This window comes from Castanea sativa, chromosome 6 (assembly GCF_040712315.1).
Source record: "Castanea sativa cultivar Marrone di Chiusa Pesio chromosome 6, ASM4071231v1".
Lineage (NCBI taxonomy): Eukaryota > Viridiplantae > Streptophyta > Magnoliopsida > Fagales > Fagaceae > Castanea > Castanea sativa.
Window position 1 is genome coordinate 14163111 of NC_134018.1, and position 22551 is coordinate 14185661.

At 32.2% G+C, this 22551-nt stretch overlaps 2 protein-coding genes across 2 annotated transcripts; one reads left to right on the forward strand and one right to left on the reverse strand.

Annotated features, from left to right (window-relative positions):
• The first annotated feature begins 9755 nt into the window (after positions 1-9755).
• Positions 9756-10337, forward strand: LOC142639501 (uncharacterized). Its single transcript, XM_075813665.1, has one exon. It carries the CDS (start codon positions 9756-9758, stop codon positions 10335-10337), a length of 582 nt encoding a protein of 193 aa, XP_075669780.1.
• A 7650-nt stretch (positions 10338-17987) lies between these two features.
• On the reverse strand, positions 17988-19479 carry LOC142638362 (uncharacterized). Its single transcript, XM_075812383.1, has 2 exons — positions 18943-19479; positions 17988-18284 (listed from the first exon to the last, which is right to left on the reverse strand). Exons 1-2 carry the CDS (start codon positions 19382-19384, stop codon positions 18232-18234), a joined length of 495 nt encoding a protein of 164 aa, XP_075668498.1. The 5' UTR covers positions 19385-19479; the 3' UTR covers positions 17988-18231.
• Positions 19480-22551: the final 3072 nt, after the last annotated feature.

Consider the following 22551-nt stretch of genomic DNA (forward strand, 5'->3'; position numbering starts at 1 on the left):
TTCAAATTTTCAAATCTGATTTTCAGCCCATGTTGACATGTATGTGTAGGGTTTCTTTTCTCACAACCCTAGACATATATAAGGCTTATTTTAAAAGCCGTCAAATAAGATAATACAAGGAGAACATATGCAAAAAGTGACCGAGTGCTTATTCTCTCTAAAAGAAGCTAGTACGTCTTTGCGCCTTAGGGTTTTGTAAGCAAGTGCTTCTTGATCTTCATTGTTGATGAAGTGAAGAACTTTACACCCAACATCTTCTTCAAGTTGGTGAGTTAGTCACGTACTTGGAGCCCTGCATCATTGGTTAGTCATGTACTAGGATCCGTGCAAAATGGTGGCATTCATATATTGAAGAATTTAGAGGTTCTGAAGTGGTAGAAGGTTTCTGTTGTATATTCATCTACAAGGATTGTAGAGTCTAGGAAAAAAAGTTTTATACTAGATCTGAAACTTTTCTTTACTATAGTGAATTGATTTTTGGGAAAGTTTCCCCACAGGTTTTTTTACTGTGAAACTAGTTCGTTTCATTGATTTTCTTGGGTCATCATATCTTGTCTTATTTACTTTTTCGTTGTGCAAGATATTGACATGATATTGATGTTAGTTTGCTTTAACAAGATTTATTCATAATCAATCTAATTAAAAATTTGGGTTTAGAACTTGTTAATTCTATCAACCGGGGTTTAAATTTCCAACAAAATAAACGGCGAGGGGGATATTTAAAAATAGTTATAGCTTTGGGAGATCAATTGCGCATTTCAATAGTTCAAGTGGTTAAGTGTGGTTTTGGATGATAGATTGGGGTTCCTAGTGTTATTTTTCCTTTATTTTTATTTTCTTTAAGAAACACGGGCATTCAAAACTCTTTGAGCCCCTGAGTATCACCTTAGGTGTGTATAGTCTCATCATCCCACACAAACCAAGTTAATTTGGGAGGAATCTCTTGGAGTGGCCACAAGATGTTGGTAAGAGATTTAAAACCCAAAATCTCATAAACATCATAAAGCCTCAAGAATCACTAAGTCAAGTCCAGTGGCACAATTTCATGTTAGGTTTCTTCCTGTACTAGCACTAGTAGGGACGAAGCCGTTCTTTGGCTTTGGGGGGGTAATGGGCCCCCCTAAAATTTGGGAAAAAATTATTAGTATATATATATGTAGGTAATAATTTACCAATTTGGTTCAATAAAATTACACTTGCCCCCCTTAAAAATAGCAAACCCAAAAAATAAGCCCATTAACAAAATCAACAATAGGGAAGTTACAAAATTTAGCCTAATCTACCAATTTCACCAAAATAAATAAAAAGCCTAGCCCTTAAAAATTTTTGAAACAAAACTATTCTGTGAATTTAAATTTTCGATCCTTCTATCAAATTCCCAAAAAGAATAAAGAAAAAAAAACCCTAATGTGGCGTTTGGTATAAGGGAATCCACATTACTCCTAGCATCTATTCCTAGGAATGTGATTCATTGCAATCTGGATGCATAGGAATATAGTTATTCCTATGTTTGGTTTCATTGAGAATCTCTTAAGATTCCTAGGAATGTGAGATGATAATATTTGGTTTATTCCTAGAAATCTTAGATGAATTATTTATTTTTCTTATTCTATCCCTAGATTTGAATGTAAATTACTATAAAAAAAAAATATTTCTCTAAAAGAATGATGAAAACAAAATATAAACTATTAATAATTTGTTGAGCAACACACACAACAGCAAAAGTGGATACTTAGCAATAATGGAGGGTCCCCTTCAAACTTTTTTTCCCACACATGAAACCTAAATAGAACTTTGTTAAAGAATATATTAACAGAGTTGTCTATCCTGTTTATGTTATTTTGGCGGGAAAAGATATTGATGATTTGTTTTGTATTTTATATTAATTACTTAAATGATAAGGAAAAATTGTTAAAATTGTCAATTTATAAAAAATACAATTTCATTTAAGCATAGGAATCTGGATACCCACTTGTTGTAAAGGGAATTCACATTTCTACTGAGAGCGGTTTAAAAGGGGAATCCAGATTTCCCTGGCATCTGATTCCCTAACGTGATTTGCAACCAAACATGGGAATTTTTAAACATTCCTAGGAATCTTAAAACATTACACCATACCAAACGCCACATAAATGAGAGAGACACTAAACTACAGCACAACTTGACGGTAGATTAAGCACACTTCTAGCATGACACGTAAAGCTGCACTCCAGCCTCTAAATCTGGTATTTCTATCTCTTTCTCATTTGAGTAGGAGATCTCTATCTTCTTACTTTCTCAATTCCCTTATATTGTCCTAAAAAGATAAGAGAGAGGGACAGAGAGCTTTATGCCTCTATCTTTCTCTCTTTCTCTGTTTCAAATCAATAATGATCCATGTGTTGCACAGTAAGTCAGTACATTGAAAGATATTTTCTCTACTATATATTATAAATAAATAAAATAAAATAAAACGAGTTGATTAAATGGGTCTAAAATTACAGTTTAAGGGTCTATTTGGGATCTGTTTATTTTGCTGAGACTGAAAACTTTTTGTTGAAAGTAATGCGGATAAAGGTAAAAGTTAGCTGAAATAATACAATGAGACCTATGAATAGTATCAAAAAATGTAATGAGACCTATAAATAGTAGCAAAAATAAACTGAATAGTAAAATAAACTGGCAAATTTCATTCATGCCAAACGCACACTAAATAAAAAATTTCACCTATGTTCCTGCAACTATTATAAGTATAGCAATAAATACATGAGGCAAGACTTAGTTATGTTAGGGGGTAATTATTGAGTACTTCTAGAGTGCCACAAATGCGTACTCTCCCCTAACTCAGATGTTAGCCCCGTCTCTGAGCACCAGCATACCATCCCCACAATTCCAACATATTGCGCGATACTAGCCATCCGTTGCACTTGCAACAGTTGCACCACAATCACACAATATCATATTGAGAACTAAATTTCAAGTTTGTAGTTCAATCGTGATAGTGGCATATGCATTAATATATATATTTATAATCACTTGCATATATTCAAATGTCAAATCTATTTTAATAAAAATAAAATAAAATAAAAAGAAAGACATAACATATTACGAAGATTCACTTATCAAAATTTTAATAAACCTAATTCTCTAGTTTTAATTTGATAGACTATGCAAATGACTAAGTTTACTCCACTTTAGTAAGAGGAAAGAATGTATTTTGTTGATCTATATACTTTTATGGCAAATCTCGCACTTTTATGTATTATTGATCTCTTTATATTCTTGATTTTAATTGTTAACGAAATTTTCGTTATTGTGATACAAAGACTTTTTCTTACATTTATTATATTCTTTAAAATAAGATTAAATTTAGCTATTACTCCTATAAATATATATAATTGATACAAAATAGAAATTCTACTCTAACTTACACTCTGTTTGTTTCAGCATCAACGTGTTCCAGAAAATGAACCATTTTCCAAATAGCATTTTCTAGAAAACTATATCATTTTCCAGTGTTTGGTAACGAACTTGAAAATGAGCTTGAGAATGTTTTCTGGTGTTTGGTATGCAAATTTTTATTTTTATTTTTTATATTTCTTGTGTAATTTAAAACGAGTGTATTATGTAAACCAACTAATGTAATTAATATAAATAATAATAATAAACCAAGAATGAATTTGGTTTTCATACTAAAATTTTGACAATAGATACAATCAAAATTAGTTGTCAAATTTTCATGATCTCTACCACTCATCTTGCTCATATATATGGACGGGAACGTCCACACACACACATATTACTCAAAATTATGTATTTATATAATGTATCTACATAATATATCATCACTACATAGTACCTGCATAATGTATCTGTCAACAAAAAAGATTATCCTATGTAAAAGCAATTTAGAGCCATATAAGCACTATGTTTAAAATTTTTGTCTTTTACTTCATTCATTCATTTTTTTTTCTTATTATTATTATTTTTTTTTTAGTACTTTTATGTGCAAAAAACTTCTACCTGGAATCCATTAAACCAAAAATTTCTTAGAGAAAAAATAAAATTAAGTTTGAAATTCAAAGTAAAGAATTGGGATTTTGGTAGAGAGGAATGAAATAATTACCGTTGCAAATATGTTCTCTTTTGCTAGTTGGTAGAGAGGAATGAAATAATTACTAAGCAATGAGGGAAAAAATCTAATCAGAGAACTGTGTTATAAAGGGGAAGAGAAACATGGAGAGAGAGAGAGAGATCTATGAAAAAAGAGAGACCAGAGTTAGTGACAATGATGGTGTGAGGAAAGAAAAAGAAAAAGGAAGAGAGAAAGAGTGAGAGAGCATACTGTGAGAGAGAGATTGTTTTCCAAAAAAAAATTTTGAAAAACAACCTATAAAAAACAAGCCTTATTTTTATTAGGATTTTTCATTAATTAAAGATTGTTTTCTGTTGACCAGTTTTTTTTGTGCTAGCAAACACTGGAAAATGTGGAAAACTATCTTTACAGAAAGTTTTTCAGCAAAACAAACAGAGCGTTAATCTAAGTGTATGTGTGTGTGAATCTCCCTCCTAGAGACCTGAACCTCGGCTCTTGCCTCTTACACCCCATACGCAATTGTACTTATAGAGTGAAAAGGGGATTGCCGGATTGAAACTTGTAAGTAGTTATTAATGGGTGTTAGGACATATGTGATTGGATGTTAGGAACATATATCAACATTTTATGTAATTGGCTAATCTTTTGACAAAACGCACTTTACTTGAAATTGGGTAGATCTAAGATGTGTTTAATATTTCAAAGAGTAAGAGTTCAAATCTAGTATTGAAGCCATGAAAATCTGTCCAAGAAACAAGTGAAGTAGTGTTGATTCATTAAAGCTCGACAGCTGCTCGACAGATAGCTATCTATCAAGGTCTTGACAGCTGTATCTATCGAGCTTTACGAAATTCAGATTTTCAGATCTAATTTTCGGCCCATACTGACATGTATGTGTAGGGTTTCTTTTCTCACAACTCTAGACATATATAAGACTTATTTTAAAGGCTGTCACATAAGAGAATACAATGAGAACATATGAAAAATGTGACCGAAGCTTTATTCTCTCATAAAGAAGCTACTACGTCTTTGCACCTTCGAGTTTTGTAACCAAGTGCTTCTTGATCTTCATTATTGATGAAGTGAAGAACTTTGCAGCCAACATTCTTCTTTCTCAAGTTGGTGAGTGAGTCACGTACTAAAATTCATGCAAAAGAGTTAGTCACATACTGGGATCCGTTCATCAAAAGGGTGACGTGTTGGTAAATAAATGGAAAATACGTCTTTGTATCTCATACAAAAACAGGCGCAGTGGAAAATTAACGGATCTACTTCATTTGCAATTGACAACATGTACTATGTAAGTTTCAGAATTAGAGAACAAGAAAGCACACCTTGATGCGGTGAAATTCAAAACCGAAGATCAGAAGTACTTGGGAACACTTTTAATTTTCACTCCAATTCCACTAACGCCCAAGATGTGTGGTCTCTCAATTAGTTTCCAATGAGAGAATAGAAGAGTGTCCAACACTCACATACAAACCATTTCATTCTTTTTATGTTCTTAATGAAAAACCCTTATGAAAAAAAGACTTCTTTATATTCTGTATGTTTCTCTTCTTTTATATAACTGATTATCTAATTAGGCTAGCTTTTTGGGCCAATCCAATTAGGCTCTTGTGTGTGGCTTGGAGTGGGACCAATAAGACACTAGCTCCAATGGGCCTTGGGCTTTTTTGTTAACTCTTGACAAGTCCAAAATTACCATTAACTATATTTAATATCACTATATAAATATAGTTGCACTCTAGGCCTTATCTATAAATTATATCTCAAGACTTTATTATACATGCAACCCCTTCATAAAATATTCGTAGTAATACAAAGTCATGGATGTAAACTGCCACTTTGAAGATTACTACATTCTAATCCTTGAGTACCCAGTTTAATCCTTTAAGTTATTCATTATATATTTATAAAATCCAATTCCATAAATATATACTTTAGTAATTCCTTACAAAAGTGGTTGGGCCCAACTCTCTGAAGAACCAAACACATTAAACTTATCTCAAGTGAATATTTTGCATCTCCATTAAGAGACTATGAATTTCATCTTGAGAATACATGTTCCATCAACACTAAATGTGGCTGCTCAACATACTGAGGTTTTAACCGTGACTAATAGATCTCACTCCTGATATATCAAAGCAACCTACATATCATGATCAAGTCCATTATTCTCTCAAGATTAAGAGTTCATGTAAATAGAAGTCGTGAGATTTATTAATCATTTGACAGTTGTTAGGAGAATAATAAATCTCACAGTGGTCTTGTTCAATATGTCTTAACTCTTAAAACATATCAACATATCAACATACCAACTAGAAATCTCCATTTCCATAATCAAAACAAATCATCTTAGTTGATATGTTATTGTCTTCGCAGATGAAACGCTCAATTTCATCACCAACTATGAACTACATTTTGAGTTTACAAGGAACTTGTGATTTACATCTTCTGTGACTAAATCACATAAATCACATACAATACATCTCATGGACTAAGATAATGTCACATTAGTTCATTTATAAATAATCTCATATAATTAAACAATTTAATCATTTATGACATGCCAATAAATTGGATTTTAGGGCATAAACCCCAACATGACGTTCATATATTGAAAAGTTCAGAGATTCTAAAGCGGTAGAAGGTTTCTGCTGTAAGTTCATCTACGGGGATTGTAGAGTCTAGGGACAAAGGTTTTGTATAAGATCCGAAACTTCTCTTTATTATAGTGAATTGCTTTTCGGGAAGGTTTCCCCCCAGATTTTTTACTGTGAAACTAGTTGGTTTCATTGGTTTTCCTAGGTCATCATATCTTGTCTTATTTACTTTTCCGCTGCACATGATATTGATGTTTGTTTGTTTCAACAAATTTATTCATAATAAATCTAATTAACAACTTGTGTTTAAAATTTGTTAATTCTATCAACAGGGGTCTAAATTTCCCAACAATGGGATTGGAGTAATTTTTAGGGATGGCAATAACAACTCGACCTGCAGGTACCCAGCTCGACCCGACTCAATAAATAGTAGAGTTGGGTTTGGGTTTTTAAAATAAAACCTGAAGCGAGTCCGGGTTAGGTCCAAGTTTTGTTAAAACCAACCCCGGACCAGGATCCGATCCGTTTAGCCTAAAGGTAAAATTACAACAACAAAAAAAAAAACTTACCTACCTATATATATGTGTGTGTGTGTGTGTGTGTGTGTGTGTATCATAACCCTAACCCTAAAATTTCATTCTCTGATTTCTCTCTCAACTTAGCCGCCTCTCTCACCTCACCCTCACTCACTCTCACTCTCACTCTCATCTGCCCCTCACGGTCTCACCCTCACCCTTACCCTCACTCTCATCGCGCGGTTGTTTCTGTTTGTCATGGAGGAGTATGGATCTCGTGGTGGTTGCTATTTTTCATGGAGGAGCACGAGATTGTTAGATCAGAGCACAAGATTGATAGATCGGAGAGAGATGTGGTCGTGTTGTTAGATTGAAGCATAGGATTGTTATATTGGCGAGAGATGTGATGATTAGAGGAGCTCTTGCCATTCCTAGTGATTTTAAAATGATCGAACACAGACAAAAAATTACTTGGAACACTTGGGAGTTGGAACAAAATTATAATGGATGAGCTTAATGCTTTTTTACACTTCCACTTTAATTGTAGGCAAAAAATTTTTTTTAATTCCTAAATTTTACATGAATTTCATTCTTTTGTTTTCTAAACTTCAAAATTTTCATTTTGTCTCTCTAAACTATTATAAAAAAAAATAAAATCAATAGTAGTGGCCTAAAACTAACTCTTATGGGGATTAAAAAAGAAAATGAAAATGAAAAGCGGTTTCACAACCCTTTGACTTCATAAACAAGCCAATAATAGAGGAGTAGAGAGTAAAGAGTAAGAACCTTCCACCTATATTAGTGTCCTCACACCCCAAGTTTATTAGCATGGTTTTCACTTTGAATTTAAGTAATAGTACGGAAGACCGTCTTATTTCAGATAATATCCTTATTGCCTTTGAGTCTCTTCATAGTATGCATACCCACAAATTTACTAAGGAGGGTTATATGGCCATCAAGCTTGACATAAGCAAAGCCTATGACAGAGTAGAGTGGCCTTTTTTGGAGTGCATGATGAAAAAATTGGGTTTTAGTGAGAGATGGATTAATCTCATGACGCTCTGTGTGTCCACTGTATCATACTCAATTCTTATTAATGATGCACCACAAGGTTTCTTAAGGCCATCTAGGGGCATAAGACAAGGGGTCCCCTTCTCTCCTTCTTGTTTCTCTTATGCATGGAATGGCTCCATGGTTTACTCACCCAATCAGCTTTAAGAGGAGACATTCATGGCTTTTCCCTATCTAGGAGAAGCCCCCCACTAACCCACCTATTATTTGCAGACAATAGTTTGCTATTTTGTAGGTAAAATGATTATGAGTGCCAAAAAATATTGGAAGTTTTGCAAGTTTATGAGTTGAGTTCAGGTCAACAAATAAACAAGGCAAAAATAACTATTTTCTTTAGTCACTCAACTAGTGAAGAGTAGAGGTTGATGATTAAAAATACTTTGGGAGTGGAGGAGATAAGGAATTATGAGAAGTACTTGCATTTGCCATCCCTTATGGGGAAAAACAAAAAAACAAGTTTCAACTACATCAAGGAGCGAGTGTGGAGGAAATTACAAGGATGAGAAGAAAATCTTCTCTCTCAAGCAGGTAGAGAAATCCTCATTAAAGCGGTGATTCAAGCCATCCCTACCTATACCATGAATTGTTCCAAGTTACCTATTGGTTTGTGTAATGAATTAGAGAGGCTTATTCAGAAGTTTTGGTGGGGACAAAGAAGAGACCAAAGGAAAATACATTGGGTTCGATGGTATGAGTTATGTAAACCAAAGTGTGAAGGGGGAATGGGATTCAAGGATCTAGCATTATTCAATGATGCACTCCTAGAAAAACAAGCTTGGAGTTTGCTTCAAAATAAAAATTATCTATTCTATGGAATGTTCAAATCAAAATTTTTCCCTAGTTGCTCAATCATGGAGGCTTCGAATTCACAAGCAGGGTCTTATGCGTGGCGGAGCATTTTAAAAGGCAGAGAAGTTTTGAAGGAAGGTCTGAGGTGGAGCGTAGGAGATAGTACTTCAATTCATATCTGGTCTAAACCGTGGCTGCCCTCAGAATTCCTACCTTACATTACCTCTCCAGCACCATTGGGTTAGGAGAATGCAAAGGTCCCTGCTCTCTTTGATACTTCCAATCAGGTATGGAACTCCAACACTCTTCAACAGCTATTTAATCCCAGAGATGCCGAATTGATCCACTCCATCCCATTGAGTAGCAGACCTACTAATGATGCTCTTATTTGGCCTCACTCCAACGAGTTCATACACGGTAAAGTCCGGATATAGGTTCCTCTGTAAGTCTTAAAGAGTTTGGACAACAATGAGTATCAACCAACGGACAACACACTTTGGAAGAAGATTTGGGGATTACAAGTTCAGCCAAAGGTCCGAAACTTTCTGTGGAGAGCAACCAAGAATTCTATCCCAACCAAACTTAACCTCAGGCGAAGAACGATCCTTGCGGAGGATTGTTGCGAGGTGCAACCGAAGATGTGCTTCATGCATTGTGGTCATGTCCACTTCTATCACAAGTCTAGTCTCAAGACGACGCATGGAGTTACATGCGACTCCACAATTTTCGAGTTTCCGACATTTGGTTGCACATATTATGGTAACTGGTAAGGACTTGAACCTCTTTGCTACGATGGTTTGGGCAATATGGTATCGCCGAAATTCCATTAGAACAAGTGGGAAGCCATTCCCGATCCAGCACGTTTCTCTGGAAGTGCAAAACGCCAGAGCGTCCTTTGTCCGAACCAGTCCTCCACATCCACCTGATCAGCCCAACCACTCTCCACCTCGACTGATTTGGAAACCTCCACCATGGTCGAGCCTCGAGGTAAATTTTGATGGGTCAGTATTTAGAAAAGATAACCTTGCTGGTGTTGGAGTCATTGTCCGAGATGGTGCAGGCAAAGTAGTAGCTTCCATGGCAGAGAGCTTTCACTTACCTTTTTCTTTCACTGCAGAAGTGATAGCAGCAAAGGAAGCTCTCCAATTTGCCATAGATCTTGGACTCTCATCTATTGTTCTTGAAGGCGACTCAATGATCACTATTGATGGACTACGGAGTAAAGAATTGTCATTGGCAGAGTATGGACACCTGTTAGACGAAGCAAAGGACTTAGCATAGCAGCTAGCTGAAGTGGAATTCAACCATGTGCAAAGACAGGGCAACAAGGCAGGCCAGAAAATTGCTAGACATGCGAGACATGTTAGCGAGTTTTTGGTGTCGATGGAAGATGTTCCTCCACACATTTTTTCTGTAATTCAAGCCGAGTCGGCTTTTGTTTAATAAAATTGCAATGTTTCTTCTCAAAAAAAAAAACAAAAAAAAGTAATAGTAAAACGATAATGACATATGACAAAAAATCACTTATCAAAATTTTAATTAACCTTATTATTCCCTAATTTTAGTTTGATATATTGTGCAAATGACTCGGGTTACTCCATTTTAGTAAGAGAAAAGAATGTATTTTGTTGTTCTATTTATTTTTTTATGACAAACCATGCATTATGTATTATTGATCTCTTTATATTCTAGATTTTAGTTGTTAACGAATTTTTCATTAACAACTATAAGTTTCTTTAAAAAACATTTTCCCCTCTCCCTGTGTGTGTGTTAAAAATACTTAGTATTCTCAAAAAAAAATTGTGGGTTAATCCCACATTGAAAAATAAGTGTGAATAAAAGAGGTTTAAGCTTGTGCTGTGTATCCAAGAGTTAGACTTTTTTGGATATACACCACTATAAGTTTCTTTAAAAAAATATTCTCCCCTCTCCCTCTGTGTGTGTGTTAAAAATACTTGATATTCTCAAAAGAAAAAATAGTGGGTTAATCCCACATTGAAAAATAAGTGTGAGTAAAAGAGGTTTGAAGTATATGCTATGTATCTAAGAGTTAGTCCTTTTTTAATATACACCACTGTAAGTTTCTTTAAAAATACCTTCTTCCCCCTCCTTGTATGTGTGTGTGTTAAAAATATTTGGTATTCTCAAAAGAAAAAATAATGGGTTAATCCCACATTGGAAAATGAGCGTGAGTAAAAGAGGTTTAAAGTTTGTGCTATGTATTCAAGAGTTAGACCTTTTTGAATATATACCACTGTAAGTTTCTTTAAAAAACGTTATCCCCTCTCCCTGTGTGGGTGTGTGTTAAAAATACTTGGTATTCTAAATAAATAAATAAAAAAAGACTTTTAATTTGCTTATATTCCTTAAAATAAGATTAAAATTAGTTTTTACCCTTATTAAAAAATCTATTGAAAAAGGGAGTTGCGGGGTTGGAACTTGGAATTGAAGTAGTTATTAATGGGCATGGAGTGGTTTTTAATTCAACAAACACATGACACAAAATTATAATGAATTTGAAATTTACTTGGGACACTTAGGAGTTGGCACAATAGGGTTTGACTTACCTCTAGTACTTTTTTTAAACTGGAAACTCCTTTAATATTTTAATAAGAAACTGTCACATTACTCACTAACTAAATAAAATGCGGAGATTAAAATTCACTACCACGTGCTATTGTGTATTTAAAACAAAAGAAGATCTCCAGTTTAAAAAGTATTGGAGGTAAGCCAAACCCAACACAAAATTTTAATGGACGAGCTTAATGATTATTTGAGCTTCCACTTTAATTATAGGCCAAAATATTGTTTTTGTCCCTAAATTCTACATGAATTTTTTTTTTGTCCCTACACTTCAAAATTTTCATTTGTTATCTCTAAATTAATATACAAAGTTAATTTTTCATTTCTAGTTTTATCTCTAAACTAATGAAAAAAATATTTTTAAAAGTTTAGGGACAAAAGGCAAGATCCATGCAAAGTTTAAGATTTCTAAAAAAACATTTTCCACCAAAACAAACTAAACATGGGTTATATATATATATATATATATATATATATATATATATATATATATATATATAATATACGATAATCATAAAAATAATGACAATGATTTTAAAAATAAAATAATTAGTACTAGTCTAAAACTAACTCTTAGGGGGATTCAAAAAGAAAATTTTTTTTAAAAAAAATGAAAAGTGATTTCACAAGATTTTGATTTCATAAACAAGCCAATAATGGAGGAGTAAAAGAGTATGACTCTTGCACATATTAGCATCCTTACACCTCAGGTTCATAGCTGTGATTTTCAATTGGAATTTAAGTAATAACTTAAAGATAATAACATTTTTAATGGTACTCCATATTTGTAGTTCAATCACGTACTTCTCCTTCCTTTCACTACCTACTTATCAAAATATCAAAAAGTAATGTGGCCCCTTATCAAGTATATTCTTCTCAAGATTGTTTTATACATTTTTACTTGATAAAAGAAGCAAAACTTTTCTTCCCTTCCTTTTTATAAATTGTTATAAGGGGGAAAAATCTCTTTTTTTACTATTAGTTAAAGGAAACAACAACAAAAGAAGGGTCTAACCCATATACACTTTGTCCAAGTGCTTAAACACTACTTGGTGCCCAAGTTAATCAATTCAATTTAACTAATATACAATTTAGAGTTGTTGAGCCATCAGTATCGATCCCTAGTGTACTGATTGTAACAAAACGTTACTTGTGGTCCTATGACGATGTTGGGTAGATGAAGTGTGAAACCATTTTCAGTAACGTAAAAAAAAACCCTAATCAATATCATAATCGCAGTTTAATTAAGCACAGGAAAAACCACTAAATACAGAACAACGTCCTGATATAATTAGTGTAAGGCTGTAATCCCAATATAATCCAACAGCTCAAGACAACGAACCGATCTTTGATTATTCGATAAGTATATATTATTTTCACGTCCAACCTTGCAACTTGACTATCATTATTAGAAGCTGACTGACATAGGAACGTGACCTTTCGCAAGACTATAAGCACCAAAGGACAAAGCAACTTACCAACACCAGATGCCAAATAATTAATCAAAGGAAAATGTGCAAATGATGGAAAATTTTCTAATTAATAGATCCCACCTAAGCACCTCCAAACTACAGTGCTTTTAAAACAATTTAATTGGTAAAAAAATTTTGTTGTTAAATTTTATCAAAAACGGACGTCATAAGATGAATCTCTCTCACAAATAAAAAAAGCTAGAGAGCTCTGCCTATGTTCGAACCGACCACATAAACTAACAAGTCAGGCAATAATACGAAAGCCTATTGTGTGGAAAGCTTTTGGAGAAGTATACTTGAATTTTTTTTTTTTTTTTAAATTTTATAATCCAGTACTTGAATAAGTTCAATGGTGGACTTACGATATTTAAATGAATGGTAGTGATATTGATGTATACAGGCCAATAGAATCTAAGTTGACAATAATAAGGATAAGACAATTTAGACGAAAGATTCCTATCACGGGGTTTTTTATTTTTATTTATTATTTGTATATATATATATATATATTTTAAATGGTTTAATTACACATTTGACTCAAATTTTTACCCATATTTCAAGAGTCCTTACCGTTAATTGAGTAACTGAAAATGTTGTTTTCACTTGTCACCCGCTTTGTATAATACTACTTTTTAAATGATATAGGAATGACCTGGGTTAAATAGCTGATGTTGAGTCTATACATCAAAAACTATAATTAAAATTAAAACTAAGAAAAAATAAAGGTATATTAGTTAAATAAGATCATGTGAGACTCACATGAACTTGGGTGATTTGGGTTATATTGAGAGAATAGCTGGGGAAAAAATCTAAAATCCCCAGTTATTCTCTTTCCAGCATTTTCTAGACATCAATAGAGACACTACACAAAATCCATAACCAACAAAAACCCAAAATACTACTCTAGTATTTTCAATTCTCATCCCTCAAAAGTTCCCAAAATGCTAAAATACAAAACCACACGTCTAAATGCTACCTCCAAAGCAAAAGCCAAGTCCATCACTATATAGATTGGCACTACTATAGCTCAATAGCATTCTTCTTTTGGAACACTAGCAAGAGCCATATGATTTTTCACTCTCCTAAGATTCCCATCCCAATACCTCCTATTGAAACCTTCATGGCCAGCTTTGTTATCAGTTATACATAGTATGAATTCAATGCTACTCATACGCCATCAAGGGCATCAAAATGGTGGGTTTAATTTTAATCCAAGTGATGCAGTGCATTTTGATAATTGTAATGCGTTTTTATATTTTCTTATAAATACTAAGCTTTAACTTTTACTAACAAAGGTAGTTAAAGATAAGAAAGGAGCCTAGTTAAGTACTCAAATAGCCAATTAAATGCTAGGAGCTTATGTTTGTTAAGCCAACCAATGACATACATTCTTGTCAAACTATAAATAGACAAGCCTAATGTAATTGTAATCAATATTGTTGATAATTGAATGAGAATGGAGTCTTTAATTAGAGTTTTGTTATTACCCCAATCCCATCAAGGTCCTCAACATTCCGCATAGTCCAAGTTGGCCACATAAAATACTCTATCACCACTGTCCTGTCACTCTTGCGTACAAGATCAAGTTTGGCAATGGGGGGATTTTGTTGTGTTTAATTTGTGGTTGTGAGTGATTTGAGTTTGGATTGCCGTTGGCCGACATTTAGAGAGAAGGGTTTGTTTGGTTGTTTGGGTAGCAAGAAAATTAGAGAGAACAATGGGGCTAAAAAAATTTTTATTGGTAATGAGGAAAATGTGGTCGAATGAATGGTCTTATTTTATTTTATTTTATTTTATTTTTTTCAATTTTCTACGTGTTTATGTGGAATTTAATTTTGCACCATGTAGGGTCTAATATATAAAATTGCTTAAAATTATTGTTGTTTAAATCATTTAAAACTATTTTATTTAAGAATGATTTTCAAATACAAAACTTTGTCACATCAACATTTTCAATTAAATAGTTAATGTCAAGGGCTTTTTTGAAACAATATTAATATATATATATATATATATAATATGCTTAAAATGAAACATTTAAAAGTATAAGGAATATTTTGAAAAAAAAAAAAAGTTAAATTTTAAGGAAAATTTAGTATTCACTTCCCCTGTTTCTTCTTTTGAAAAAAAAAAAGTTTTAATGGTTTCTGATGTCAAAATTTTTTATATGATTTTACAAGTGAAATTAATAAGACTAATTGGCCTACATTGACCAAAACTATTAGCCCCATTATGATCTTTGATATGATTTTAAAATGTAGCCAGTAGCATTCTGTTAATGTTTGTAATTGTTGCAACTTCCAAGAGAGGTGAAAACCATGGAGTTTTGTCAATGGCTTTTTTCCTCCCTAATTTTTTCCTTATTTATTATTATTTTATTTATCTAACAACTACAATTTATGGTATGGCTAAGGGCCTATTTGATAAAAAAATTTTAATACTATTAATGTTGTTTTGTAAAATTACGTATAAGTAAAAAAAATATATAAAAATATATATAATATTATTTAAATACTAAAAATTATTATTTAAACACCCTTATTATATACCACGAGAGTACTACAATCCACTGTTTGGCCAATACCCTTTAAAGCCTTTTTCTGCTCTCAAATTGAAAACAGTGTAAAACAGTTGTGTCCCAGTTAAATTTTGCTGTCATGTTCAGACTGCAGACGATGTTTTGGTCTATTATTTTGTTGCCAGGCTGCCGCATGATATAATGACAACTATTGTTTTTTTCTTTAATCAATTGTTAATCTTTTTATGTGGTCAATAAAAGTGTTTTCTAATGAAGAATGGGAGTGTAGACGTAACTTGGCGAGAAAACTATTAGAAAATTTCGACTTTACTGCCAAGTTGCCAACCAGCTCACTCAAGCTGACCAATAACGAAAATCAGACAACGTAATGAAACTCTTCATGTTGCGGCCACAGCATACCAAAAAAAAATACTACTCAACAATTCCTTTCCGTATTACCAAGCAACAACTATAATCTAAAAATATAGTTTCAGTTATCTCAATTGATAAAATTTTTGATAATTATATAAAATATTTGAAGTTTAATTCTTATTTACACTAAAAATTGATTAGTGTCTTAAAAAAAAAAACTATAATCTACAATGGACAAATAATTGTAAACAAATTGGAATTTCATTATATCATTCACTCAAGGAACTTTTAAGATTTGAATCCTACTTATAAAAAAACTAATTAATAAGTTAACCTAACAATAAGAACCATCATAATGAAGTGAATATCATAAATTAAAATTATATTATAAAAAAAAAAAGGAGAAAATCTCTAATCTATCAATAGACCAAGTGACACTTGCAGCCAAATTGGTACCTTTACTTTATATTTATGGCAAATGTTTTCATTTATGCTATGTTTGGAAGTTTTGAGAGTTGTAGAGGGAAGGAGAGTAGTGGAGAAAAGAGTAGAGGAAAATGATTATCCTCTACCTTATTTGGATGTTTTTAAAATTAAGTAAAGGAAAAAAAAAAATTAATCTTTTCATTTGTAATTTTATTAATATAGTAAGGGCAAATTTTGTAATTCATTTGGTCAAACATTTTTATACTCCACTCTCCCTTCAAATTTCCCCAATTTGTGAGAATTAAAAATGAGGGATTAGAAGTAGTTCAAAGTCTTCCAAAACCCTCCAAATCTCTTCTCCTTCTTATTTCAAAAATATCTAAATAAAGTAATTTAATTACTCTCTCTCTTTCTTCTACTCCCCTTTCTTCTCTCAACATCCAAACATAACATTAATTCAAGAACAGAGGGGTTAAGGGGAAAAAATTCCAAATTAAAGCACAGAGCAATCCCTCTCAATCATAGTTCTAACCAAATGAGGATAAACATTAAACAGAATAACTTGTGTTTTTAGTGGGAAAAGTCCATGACAGTTTCAAGGCACAATAAAAGAGCTAAAGAAAAGGGACAAAGTGAAAGCCATATAGGGTCCACCCCCTCTAGCAAGGTGCGTGTGACCCCACATAACAACAGCAATACACTGTGACCCCACCCGTGACTGGCCCACATTTCCCGCCTAATTATTATATAAAAAAAGGTCCCTAGGGACGTAAATGAAAAGATGATATTACCAAGGAATATTTTTGAAAAAAATCAAGAATATAATCTGACCGTAAGTTTGTGAAGGAAAGTGGTTTTGTAATTTGCCTGTACAATATAGCACAAAGTTCGCCCGTGAAGAGAGGCTTTTTTTTTACTGACTTGAACATCTACATATACCTAGTTTTATAAGACTGTATAAGGCTATAAAGATTCAAACAACTTTCAGAATAAAATAAAATAAAGTAAAAATAGAAGCACAAAACAAAAAGAAAATGATAAATTAAAAAACAATGGAGAGTCTCTTTGATTATGTGTTTGGAAAAAAAAAAGATAATGAAATATAAATACTTGTAAAATGTGAAAGGTAAGAGCTGAAGTTCAAACCCCTAAAGAAAATTTCACATACATATATAGTTAGATTAGATTAGAGTGAAATTTTTATTTTGTGTCAGCATAAAATAAAAAGTTTAGAGGTAATAAAACACATGGTTGAATTTATTTGGACCATTTTTTGGTCCAAATAAATTCAACCATGTGTATATTTCAAAAATTCACAATAATTTATTTTTGTAGAAAGGCCCCTGTTTAGGGAAAATAATGAATATTCTCAAGTTCAATTCTCCATGTTTGTAAACTAAAATTTAAATAAAAAAAAAAGATGAAAAACCTTTCAAAATAAAAAATGAAAATTGATTTAGATATTGTTGACAGTTTCAACATTAATATCTCGTCGTTTTTTAAGGAGCTTGATAACCCAAGAGATAATGATGGAGATAACAAGATTAGATTCTTTACTTTGATAGTCATCTAAATCTTTATCTTTATATAAAATTAAACGAAAAGGAATAAACAAAAGTTTGAAGATTAGAATTTAGAACTCTCTTCTAATTCGATTGGGACATTTGATTCCAGGACTTCACATCTTTACAAACTACTACTCAGCCTCTAATCTAAACCCACCTACTCACATAACTATAATTAGAAGACTATTAATTATTACATAAAATTGAAAACGACAAACTTTGTGACAGTTGAAATCTCTCTATCTCAAAGCCTCAAAACCTTTCTCCCTCCTCACATGATTCTCCAAACCACCTGCACAGCCACATAGTAGTTATCACTTATTAGCATCAAAGATCATAAAACCCATGTAGATTAAATTTTAAAAATTAAAATAAATAAATAAATAAATTCAGCAATTAATCAAACACTCTCCAATTTATATTTCTAATCAAGAATTGAAGCATATATAACTTCTGCCATTTGCACTGGTTCCCTTTGCTGGAAAAAAAAAAAAAAAAGTGTTTAACTTGTATGTTAATAGGAAATTTCCTTCAAATTGTTTTTCCTTTTGTGAGGTTGGGAAATTTCACCCACTTGTTTTTTTCTTTTAATTATTTTTTGGGTGTTTGTAATACAGAAAACGAGAGGAAATAATAAAACAAGGGATATAATAAATATAAATAAGGCGATCAGTTTCTGAAACAAAACCATGAATATATGTAACTGGAATTATCAGATATCACAGGCATTAAACTCCAAAAAGCTGTTTCGTACACAAATAAATAACAGAAACCCACATCAAATCAAACCGCTACAGGTGTTACAAACTCCAAAGCAAAAACAAAAGCCAGAAAAAGACACACCCATGACCCAACCAAACATACAATATTCAATTAAAAAACAACAAGTATTATTATAATTAAAGAAAATTAATTAAGCAAATTTGATCCAGGACCCAGAAAGCAATTACCTTGTGGTTTACAACTAGGCGGATCTTCAAAGAGTGACAAAGAGAGTTGCTTGTGAGCAACCCCTATGTCAAACAGTATAAGCCCTGATTTGGGATCGTCAACAATGATATCTTTCACAGGTAGCCATAGAAAAAGCTCTTCTTGGGACAAACCAACAACGCCTATGAGACTTCCATAGCTAAGATTTGCCCTCACAACACTGTCAAAGTAGACCCTATTCTCAAACTTGGTGAGACATGGCCCATCTAGAAACACTTCTAGGGTACCATTGTCTAAGAGCGTGTAGGACTTAACCTCCTTAGGAAGTAGACCAGGTGGTAAGCCTTTGGAGCGAAGAAGGTCATGGATGGAGGAGGTGTAAGAGAGAGAGATAGGTAGAGAGAAAAAGATCAGAAAGGCACATAGAAAGACTGAGAAGTGGGTGTTAAAGAAGTTGGCCATGGTTGATTAGAATTTAGAACAAAGAAGAGAGAGAGAGAGAGAGAGAGAGAGATGAGGTTTAAGGAGTGGTTTTTGAGAGAGAGCTGGAGGGAGGTTGGAAAGTGGAAAGTGGAAAGACTGTTTAAAAAAGGTTGTATTTGGGCGATGTTGAATTACTGTTCTGCCCTTGTTTGGTGACTAAGTGGGGCCAACTGGGTTTTGTCATTAGGGTTTTAATTATTTTTGTATTGTATCACCTAATGAACCTTAGTTGGATTTTGGTTGTTTATTCTTTATACGGGAGTAACATTTTGATACTTTTTTTACCCAAAAAAAAATATATTTTGGTACCTTGCTTAATCTTTCATTTGTTTGTCTTCTAAGCCTTAATTAATTTATTAATTTATTATGATTAACACCAATTTATGTGAGTACTGTACTAGTACTAAAAATGCATATTAGAACCACAGTATACTCTTGATATGATGATCACTTTACAAATATAATGCTTGTAGAGTGTGAGGGGCAAAAGTTAGGGTTCAAATTTTCAAGAGAGAGTTTTACACATATACACTTAGATTAGACTAAAATTGAATTTCTATCTTATATAAAATATATATATTCATATTAAGTAAAATTACTTTGGGATTAGTTTTACTTATTCCCTTTTTTTTCTTCAAAAAGATTATTATCCGTTCCTCATAAATTCTCTTGCATCCTCATCTAGTCAATACTGCAGTCAAATGACTCAAATCCTATGTACATCAATTTGATTATTCTGACAATTTCATTAAATTGTAGAGAATTTCCATAGTTACTTGATGAATGTGCACTTATCACCCAACCTCTCAAAGCCAATGACCACAATAATGGGAGAGGACACAATTTCATATATTTTCTGTACTTTATTTGGCTTATCAATTTTGCTACTATTTATAGTTTTATACTCTACTCTATGAACAAGTAAATAAGTCATGAATAAGAATATGTCATTCTAAACTCCAATGTGGTCCAAACAGTTCAATCAATGTACATCCACATTGGTCACATTTCATCACAGATATGGACAGCTAGGTTAATTGATTTGCAAGCCTAAGTTGTTAGTTGTTGCACCATCCAAAACATTTATTACCCCCAAGACAGAAAATTATCAAATTCACCAAGGTTTAACTGTGAAAAGGGTATTTTAGTAAATCCATAATTCATAGTAAGGACAACGGAGTGTCACACACAGTAACGGTTGTATCTACAGTCAAAAAGTCAGAACCCAGAAGGCCCCTTGACCCTTCACATCAATTTTTAACTAAATGGACAGTGAAAAAGGTAAATCAATTGTTTTATAATTCAAAAAAATAAAGGATCTAGTTGATGTGTGTCTTTAATGCGTACCCTAAAAACATATATTAAATTATCTATTTTTTGAAATATTTTTTCGAGAGTTGAAAAGGTTGTTAATACTTTTTTAATTTTTAAAAATTTATTTTTAAAAATAATTAATTATTGTGTAACTTAAGAGTACACATTAACAAAATCCAAAAAATAAAAGCTCAAGCATTTAGCCAATTTCACATTTATTTAAACCCCGTCGTGCATGGCATGAGACTATTTAAATAAAATTTTGTTAACGTGTACCCTCAGGCCACACAATAATAAATCACTATCATAAAGTTAGATTTGCATGTGTAATGAGTCAGAAAAACTTCCTATCATAAAGTTACGCCTCCGGTGATGTAAAATAAGTAGATTCACACTGCACAGTTAGCACTATTTTATTTTGTATGTATTGGGACACAGATTAGGCTAACCAGTGCATGAGCAAGGCATAGGAATCATGTCAGTGATCTAAGCTTAATATCCGGGGAGAAAATTACGAAGTTTCCATACCTTTTGACAAAAGAGGGCAATGAAAATATTATATTTTCCTTTATGCCACTGTAGTATCACGCAGTGACAGTGCTTGGACCAAAAAAAGTTTCCAGAGATAATGATTACGTTACCCATAGGGGACCTTTAGTAGGTGCTATATCATACAATACACGTGGACCAAGGAGTGATCGCCTATTTGGCTATTTCACACTGGTTTTTGGGGATTGACATTGCGTGCAATACAAATCTGCAATGTTTTATACACAACCATTTTTACTTTTACTTTTTCTATTAAAAATAAACTTTTTTCTTTTTTTTTTTATATTAAGAATATGTTTAGGATATATTTATTTTGTCAAAATTAAAATTTTTTTACTGAAAATACTATAAATAGGTAAAAATTAATTGAAATAGTACAGTAGGACTTATGAATAATACCAAAAAATACAGTGAGACCTATAAATAATAGCAAAAATAAACTGAATAGTAAAATAAGTTAACAAAAATAATTTTTGCCAAACTCACACTAAATTTCACAAAAGTTGAGTCGTAGATTATTATTTATTAATGGGTTTTTATTATACTAAATATCAATTAAATACTATTTGTTTGACTTTCTATTTTATATAATTTTTTATTAAAATTATTCTTATTTTTTGAGATGTAAAATTGCTATTTAAGTATGTGTATTAGATTTTATTTACATCTTTTTCAAAAGTTGTTAGGAAAATTTTATCAATGATTATTCGACATATTAATAATAATTTTTTGGGGGAAAATAAATTTTAATTTTAATTGAGTTAAATTTCTATGAGCTCAATATTTTTGGGGTCTTCTTGAAGGTGGGGGAAATGCAAAATTCACCTTTTTTTTTTTCAAAAAAAAATCTTCATTTTACAGTTTTAAAGACATTTTTATACAATTTTGGGGGCTTTTTGCATGTGCAATTGGGGCCTTAAAACCCTTCAAAAAAAAATTGTACAAGTGGGGCCTAGGCATTGAGAAAATAAATATATAACTAATTTTTTTGACAGTTTTTTATATTTTTCATGAAACTGATATTAAAATTTTCTTAAAATTTTCTATTAACAAATGATCTAAAAGCACCCGTTAATATGACTTTTTATTATTTACCATCAATAACTTGTCACCTTATACATGTGTGAAATTTGTTGTTACTTTTAGTATGTCTCTAGACTTATTGATACTAATAGAACTCACAAATGTGGTTATTATTCTTATCCTAATTAAGATATATTCACAGATTGCGTGAAACTATTCGTGCAATAATGGGATTCACTAATATTCTATCCTCACAACTT

Coding starts and splice junctions, on each gene's coding strand:
- LOC142639501 (XM_075813665.1), top strand. CDS start 9,756: ATGGAGTTACATGCGACTCCACAATTTTCGAGTTTCCGACATTTGGTT.
- LOC142638362 (XM_075812383.1), bottom strand. CDS start 19,384: ATGGCCAACTTCTTTAACACCCACTTCTCAGTCTTTCTATGTGCCTTT. Junction 18,285..18,942: donor GCCTAGTTGTAAACCACAAG/GTAATTGCTTTC, acceptor GTGGCTGTGCAG/GTGGTTTGGAGAATCATGTG.